We start from the raw sequence: 7,584 nt of genomic DNA, 5'->3' as shown, positions 1-7,584 counted from the left end.
TAAAGTGCTTCATGAAATGAAATAAAGGATGAGGCTTAGAAGTGGCGTACCCGGAAATTTGTTGTTGCGTATTGTCGATCCCCGCTTGCGTTGGATGTTTTTTCATCAAATACCGACGGAATGTTCCGTAGCCGTCTCCTTTCGTGAATTTATATGTTTGCGAATAATATTTACATTTTACATTATACTTACCTTCGACTTCATCACGTACCTTGTCGAAGTGTAGCCACAAGTCCGATGTATTATCTCGGCCCTTCCGTTCCGGCTCATTTGCCGTTGACGTTTCTTCGACACCAGTGGGAGGATGAAGACTTTCTTGTGTTGGGATGTGCTCGACGTTCGGAATCGGGACATAGTTGATATTATCGTCGTCGTCTTCCCAACTTGCATACTCACGAGGATCGTATTCATGAATGGGATACTCGGAATCTCCCATAGCCATCTTGCCCTTGTCGGCATTTCCGCTTCCACTTGCCATTTTTGAGAGAATTGATCGGAAATCCGATTGAGAGAATTGAGTCGAGATTGAGAGAATTGAGAGAATTTGAGCGATTTGAGAGGATTTCAGAGAGAATTCGAGAGATTGTTCGGAGAATTTGTGACAAAAATGAAAGGGGAAGCATATGCATTTATAGGCAAGAATCATTTTTAATTCTTTTTTTTTTAAATGTAAAGCAACGGCCCAAAGGAGGGGGGGGGAGGGGGCCCGGGCCCACTTTTTTTTTTTTTTTGTTCGGAACCGTGGGCCCGGTCAACGGGCCGGTTCCGGGCCCACGGGCCCAAATGGCCCCCTCTAGGCTCCGGCGGCCGGCGAGCTAGATCTGGCACCAACGAAGGTCGGTCAACCCCCGGTGCGAGCTGCTGGGTCATGCAACCTTAGGCCTTGTCGCACGGGGTCAACTGACCCCTCGTGAGAGCCACTTGGGTCGGGCAACCTTAATCTTTGTTGTTGGGATTGAGCGACCTAGACAGCCCTTGTCTCCCTTTCTTGGTCCCACCACGAAGAAGAGGATGAATAGCAACATTCTAGGGTTTCACTTTTAAAAGGGGTAAAAGTAGACTTTCAATAATATTTTGAGGGCAAAATGTGTAACTGACTAATTTTCAATTGGCCTTCAACATTTCGAAAACATTGAAAGCCCAATGTTGGCATTTGGCCTAATGTTCTTTAAAAAGGCTTGCCAAATGCTCCTGCATTTTCCTAAAGTGCTTTAGAGGCCCAAAATCCCTTGAGAAAGCCTAAGCAAACACATCTTAAGTAGCCTAGAAAACTATTGCAGTAGCGAATGACTTCATTGGTGCATAAAGTGAGATCGATAAATTCAAGAGTGAGCACTTGATGGCGAGATTGGAAGAGAAACGCTAAGCCTGTTTCGGCGAAAATGAGAGGAGTGAAGACGGGTCCCAAAAATGGTGGTCTTGAGGTGATCTACGAGTTAAAATATTGGAGCAATACATGGTCATTTGGGTTTTCACTCTTAGCCTTTTCAGCAACTAATCTACAAAAGGCTCAAGGGGATAGACAGGGCTCATGGCGGAAGCAATTTTAATAGATCAAACGAATTTGTTTCTGAACATCTTGGAGAGAGAAACCTGGGACCCCGGCAAACGCCTCCGATGGTGTCTCCGTCGCGTCAACCGACGAAGATGTACTCCCGATTTCTTATCGCCCCGATCAAGGCCAGAGGAGGCACGGCTTACGACACATCCGGTGGGTTTGGGTTTTGTTTTGCCTTCAATTTACTTTTTAATTAAGGTTTCTTCAAATTGAGTAAAAACAAAAATTTCAAACAAAACCGACCCTGCTTTAGCAGTCGGAACAAGCACACGAGCACGAGCACGTGCTAGTTGACCGGCGAAGATTTGGCCGACCACTGAGCCTAGGAACTTAAATAAGACGAAGTTGATAATTTTGATTCCCTATTTATGATAAAATTCACTAAAAACTCAAAGACATGCCATTTCGAGTTTTTATTTGGAATTTTATTTAAATGAAATAAAGGCTCGGTTTGTTTCGCGAAAAATATGATATTTTTAGAAAAAAATTTTAAAGAATTTTTTTTTTAGTCTTTTTTTTTGTATTTAGCCGAAACCTGAATCTGAACTAGAAAATATTTTCTATCGTTTGGCATGAAAAATCCGATTTGATTTTTCTTGGTGCACTCCTTTTAATATTTTTTATTTAGTATGTTTTATTTTATTTTTTATCATTTTCTTTTCTTTTTTAGAAATGAAATCATCTTATTTTTCTTTTTTTATCTTTTCTTTCTTTTTCGTTTTCCTTATTTGTTGCCGGCCACGGTGATCACTCCCAAGCGAGGTGGAGACTCGCTAATTTGGAGCATATTTCTAAGTTAGTCCTACGAAAGAAGGATAAGGGAGTCGAAAAGTAGTTAATCTCTTATAAAGATACTCTTGAGTTCTCTTTTATCTCTTAGCTGTCAATTCTCACATATGAAAAGAAATTGGTTTTGGTGAAAGAAAAAAGAGAAAAAAATGATTTTCTTTTTTCAATGGAGGAAAGATTTTTTATTTTTTTAAGGTAAATTTTTTTTTGAAGAAAAATATTTTTTAATTAATTTAATACTATGAATCAAATGCCGAAAAATTCGAAAAATATTAGGGTTGTTTTTCGTGAACAAACGGAACCAAAAAAACCAAAATGGCATGAAATGATCCCCCTTTAGTCTAACGAACGGCTCTCTCACCGTCTTCAAGATCCCCCGAATCCTCTGGAACAGATGCCCTAGCCCACAACACTCCACAACAATGGCGACCGACGATCCTACGTCGCGCAACTGGCTGGAGCTGCCGAGGGAGATCGCGACGACGATCCTCCTGAAGCTCGGCGCCATAGAGATCCTCACCACCGCACAGATGGTGTGCACCTCCTGGCGCTCCATCTGCAAGGACCCCGCGATGTGGCAATCCATCGACATGCGCAACACGGGGGACTTCTTGGAGATGGACCTCGACCTCGAGCTCATGTGCCGCCACGCCATCGACCGCAGCCACGGCGGCTGCGTCGACATCAACATCGAGTACTTCGGCACCGACGAACTCCTCAAGTACACCACCGACCGGTAATACGCCAATTATCTTGGATTTGCGGAGTTCTGTCTGATTTTGGTAGTGCTTAGAATGATGCACTGGTCGATTGCGACGCCTAGTCTGGTTCCTTTGCATACGTTGTCGTTGGAGAGAATAGAAACGATGGTTAATCGCTGAGAATGAGCTTGTTCAAGAATTGGCTGGTCGGTGGTTGTGATTCTGTAGACCTACGTTGCAGTGGTCCCGAGTGTTGATACCATTTTTGTCTTTGGGTTGATGTTGTATGGGAATCGTGAAATTTTTTAGGAATCGTATTGAGCGCGAGTTTACTTCTCTTATTTGTTGCGAGGGGCCAAGCTACATAAATATGAGGCTTCAAGGAGTCCTCAGGAAGTGAACATTCTGCACGCTTGAAAGTCCCTGTTTTTTTCTCTTGCTTAGCATCCTCAAGAATTGAAAATAAAAAAAGAACGAATACGCCATGTGGTGAGAACAAATTGTGTTAGGGAAACTCTCTTTCTTGTATCAGAGGTTTGCCTTGTTGCATGACTGGATTTAGTGGATCTTAAACATTCAATTGGTTTGGTACTTCTGAGTTATGTGAGCTGTCTTATATACAAGTTGGATGTGGACTCGATCAGCTACATGTTCTGGAAACTAACTGATGAAAAAAATCATGCATGGAAATTGAGTTCTCATCCTAAAATAGCTCCCAAGGACGAGGGTTGGAAGAGTTCTTCGAGAAAGGGCGCCACCTTTGTTACTTTCTCTCTCCTTGGGAGTTTTCAAATGGCTTCTTTTACGCTGTCTCTACATTCCGTATGTTCAGCCTTGGTTTCTTTCAAATTTTTGCTGTTATTTGAGCATTATGATGAGGCAACCCTATTGAAACCATGAAGGAACACTGAAGTGAGGTTGTAAATTTTCCAATACAATGCCGGTGAGTATCGAGCAGTACTAAATGAAGTGAGGAACCTGAATTGTGACAGAACTTCCATAAGTGCTTGATATGGCAAAAGCGCTTCCATTTAACTTCACTCTAGGATCTTCTTTTCATTTTCCTTTTGATCTGTTTTACACGACACGTTTCCTCTCGTGTTTGCTACTAGTTGTGGGGAGATATGGTTTAAAGTTTGGTGTGGTAGAAGATATATAAGTCAAGAAAATAGGGTATAGCCATGTAGCTCCATCCCCTTCTCTGCCTTCTGATTAAGGACAAATGTAGCTTCAACCCATGCCTGCCCAAGTACTTGCGTATGCTTCAGGTTCCAGTGATATCATTCTTAAACTGTTTTTTCCCCTTGTTTTGTTCAGCGAAGAAAATCTTCTGGTTTAATTCACTGTGGAGTTTGTCTTCTATTTCCTCGTTCAGACTCTGTCTCAGTCCTCATCATTGAGTTTCATTGAGCTTGCAGAGACAGCTTAAATTCATTTGATGGCACTTATGCAGGTCTTGGATAGGTACATGATTATCTTGATCTGACCAGTGGATGGCACTGTATTGTTTTGGTTCAGGAGCATACAACTAAAAATTACTGCTTGAGTTATTGCAATTGGCATGGAAGTTTTATGATTTGGAGTCCTTTTGGTTCTTAACATGAGTTTTAGAGTCTAATAGCGTTAGGTTTGCTTTTGTCGATAGGATTCCTATGAATGAAGGTTTTATAAGGAGTCTTGTTAACGAGTGCCTTTGGGTTACTTGTTAACCATACATACGGAGGGAAGCTTTTTATTTTTAATACGCTATATTATGCATAACACAAGAAAGTGCGTTAAAATCGACGAACTTTCTTTATTGAGGTGTTAAGAAAGTGCCATGGGCACTTTTTGAACAAAAAAGATTAGCTCTCTTTATTGACTGAAGTTTCTCTCTTCAAGGGAGTTTTTCTTTCTTTTACCAAGCATTGAAATCCAGAGCAGAGCTTTTTGATTGTGTTTGATTGTTGACTGCTGGAATTTTGCCTAGTATCATGTTTTTTGTGGAACGTTTCTTATAGTTTGAGACTGGAATAGAACATAATTTCATTGATTTTTTTCTCTTACTTTTCTTGACGCATTGATTCAGTACCTTTATATTTGTTTACAAAAACCTTTCTATACAGGTATTTCCGCCTCATATTACTTTTTCAGATAAATATGGCAGTCTTGCTTATTAAAAGGCCATACTGATAAGTTAATAGTGGACCTAGCATTGCATCTCTCAATTGCATAGGTCTCTGTTTAGTTTAAATTCTTGTGATGCCATGGGCATGCATAAGTGGACTTCCTGAACAAAAGTTCCAATAAGAGGCTGCAACCGTAGAGTGTTCTTTTGATCTTGGGTTCTGGCTGATTTTATCATCTTTCCCTGTTTATGTCTTGTTAACAAGTGCCCGTGGGGCACTTATTTCATTCTGCCTAAGGAAAGTTCCATTTTTCAAAACGCTAAGTACACACTTCACTAGAACACTTGTGCATTGAAACCAGTAGTGTTCCCTGAATTAGCCACTTAAGAAGTGCCCAAGGGATACTGATTAACAAATTCCTTTTGTTGCGTACAATAACTTTTTGTGCTGATGAAAATAATCTCTCTACAGCCCGTGCTCCAGATCAATAAGCTCTCAGTTCTTTGTCTTAGTATTTAACATTATTATTGCTACTCTGCAACATGTCTGGTTTTTGGTTGAACCATCGTTGTTTTCACGCATTTCTTATTCCATTACAGGTGCAATCATATTAGACGTCTACGACTTGTATGGTGCAATAACATTTCGGACGAGGGTCTGTCTCAAGCAGCCACAAAACTTCCTTTGCTGGAGGTCCTTGAATTATCTTATTGCTCATTCTCGAAGGAATCCCTAGAGACTGTTGGCCAATGTTGTCCCCTTCTGAAATCCTTCAAATTGAATAGCCGGGGATATAAATGTCCACACATAGAATGTGATGAGGAGGCACAAGCTATAGCGAAAAACATGCATGGATTACGCCACCTCCAACTCTTTGGGAATAAGATTACAAATGAAGGTCTGAAGGCAGTTCTCGACAGTTGTCCTCATCTTGAGTATCTTGACTTGCGCCAGTGCTTCAATGTTAATCTGGGGTGCGATTTGGGAAAAAGATGCACCGAACAGATCAAAGATTTAAGGCGTCCATATGACCCCACAGATGACTATGAATTTGACGCTACAATTAACGATGATGACTCCTTTGATGATGATTACCCATCTGGGTTTTCTGACATCGCTTTGTCTGATTATGACAACTACTATGAATTCTCTGACTATGACGACTTCACTATATATGGGTTTGACTATGATTAGTGCTTTGCTGGTTGACGCACTTGCATGGTGAGGAACCCTTGTCTTGCTTTAAATCGCAGAATAATTTTCTACATTATAGCTCTTTGTAGACTGTTATGATATACTGTTTTCGATGACTTTGTTCTGGATATGCAGCCGAAGATTCTTTATGGTTGCTGCGACTTCGTGCCCTGCTTCGAGGCAGAGATGGTTGAACGGCCATCCTGCACGCCTTCTGGTGTAGATTTTGACCTAAACATCGCAAGTGGGATTCTTTCCTATTTTGTTGATGAAGAGAAGCGCCTCATAGATGGGCGCTCCCTAAGAGTGCAATCTGTTGTTCCTTTTGTTCTAGTCTCTGCATTTTCTTTCCAGAACATGTTTTGTGACCATGAGCTGTGTTTTCTCCAGTGCCTAGTCTTATTTGGGTATCTGTGACATTGGTGTGCTAACTGCAGATGGTCATGCTAGTCCGGTATGGGGCGTCATTATGCTGTTTTGCATAAAATTCATAATGTGTTGCGTAAAATGTTAATCAGAAGATCGCTTATCTTGTGATGTTAAATGTAGCAGCAAGTTGCTTGGCTTGTCGAGCACTTCCATTTTCAACTAGTAGATTGTGTTGCCACGTCGGTGCGAAAGAAAGAACATGTGACATCTTTGGATGTTGACGAAATAACCTTGTCAACATGATAAATAATGTATAGAAGGCTCTTGAACGTAAAGATGATTAGATAAACGAAATCGTATCAATTCATCATCTCGCTGATGTACCTTCTTAGGCCACGTTACTACACGAACCAAAGTAATTTGTCTGATTGGAGTTTGAAAAGTCGTGGCTCATGGCGCCTTTGGAATTGGAGCTAGGCCTTTAAATTTTACAGCGAGGCTGCATTTGGAAACACGAGGGGAAAGCCTTCGAAAAAATGTCAAGCATTTTGGATGAAAGGGTTTTTTTCAACATGCAAATAGTATCTGGTGAGTGTATCTAAAAAACACAGTGACTTTGACTTAATTGCTGTTTGGGAAAAAATAAAGTCTTGTAAAATACTTTTTCTATTTTTTTTCTTTTTTCAAATTCCCAAACCTTTCAGTCAAAACTCAGCCATCGATGAGCCAAACCAGCCTTCGGGAGTTGGCCGGCAGCCACCCCGCCTAAGGTAGCGCGACCTCACGTGTGGCCTGGGTCGTGCGATCCAAGTTTCGCCTCAACTGACCTCACGCAAAAAGAGATCTGGGGTCTCTAAAATAGAGG

The 7,584-nt window shown here is 41.2% G+C and overlaps 1 protein-coding gene and 1 long non-coding RNA gene across 2 annotated transcripts; one reads left to right on the top strand and one right to left on the bottom strand.

The window, feature by feature from the left end:
* The first annotated feature begins 2,652 nt into the window (after positions 1-2,652).
* LOC115726342 (F-box protein SKIP19-like) lies at positions 2,653-6,799 on the top strand. The gene is made up of 3 exons (XM_030656172.2): positions 2,653-3,083; positions 5,756-6,377; positions 6,486-6,799. The coding sequence occupies exons 1-2, from the start codon at positions 2,770-2,772 to the stop codon at positions 6,348-6,350; spliced, it is 909 nt and encodes a 302-aa protein (XP_030512032.1). The 5' UTR covers positions 2,653-2,769; the 3' UTR covers positions 6,351-6,377; positions 6,486-6,799.
* LOC125314291 lies at positions 4,351-5,125 on the bottom strand. The gene is made up of 2 exons (XR_007197832.1): positions 4,517-5,125; positions 4,351-4,391 (listed from the first exon to the last, which is right to left on the bottom strand). It is a non-coding gene; the product is annotated as an uncharacterized LOC125314291 (long non-coding RNA).
* Positions 6,800-7,584: the final 785 nt, after the last annotated feature.

Source organism: Rhodamnia argentea, chromosome 3 (assembly GCF_020921035.1).
Source record: "Rhodamnia argentea isolate NSW1041297 chromosome 3, ASM2092103v1, whole genome shotgun sequence".
NCBI lineage: Eukaryota > Viridiplantae > Streptophyta > Magnoliopsida > Myrtales > Myrtaceae > Rhodamnia > Rhodamnia argentea.
The sequence above is the reverse complement of the archived record's forward strand: the minus strand, read 5'-3'. Positions and strand labels throughout refer to the sequence as shown.

Bases quoted from the DNA above. Each gene is read 5' to 3' on its own strand.
- LOC115726342 (XM_030656172.2), top strand. From the start codon at position 2,770: ATGGCGACCGACGATCCTACGTCGCGCAACTGGCTGGAGCTGCCGAGG. The intron at 3,084-5,755 runs GTAATACGCCAA...ATTCCATTACAG, and splicing joins CTCAAGTACACCACCGACCG to GTGCAATCATATTAGACGTC.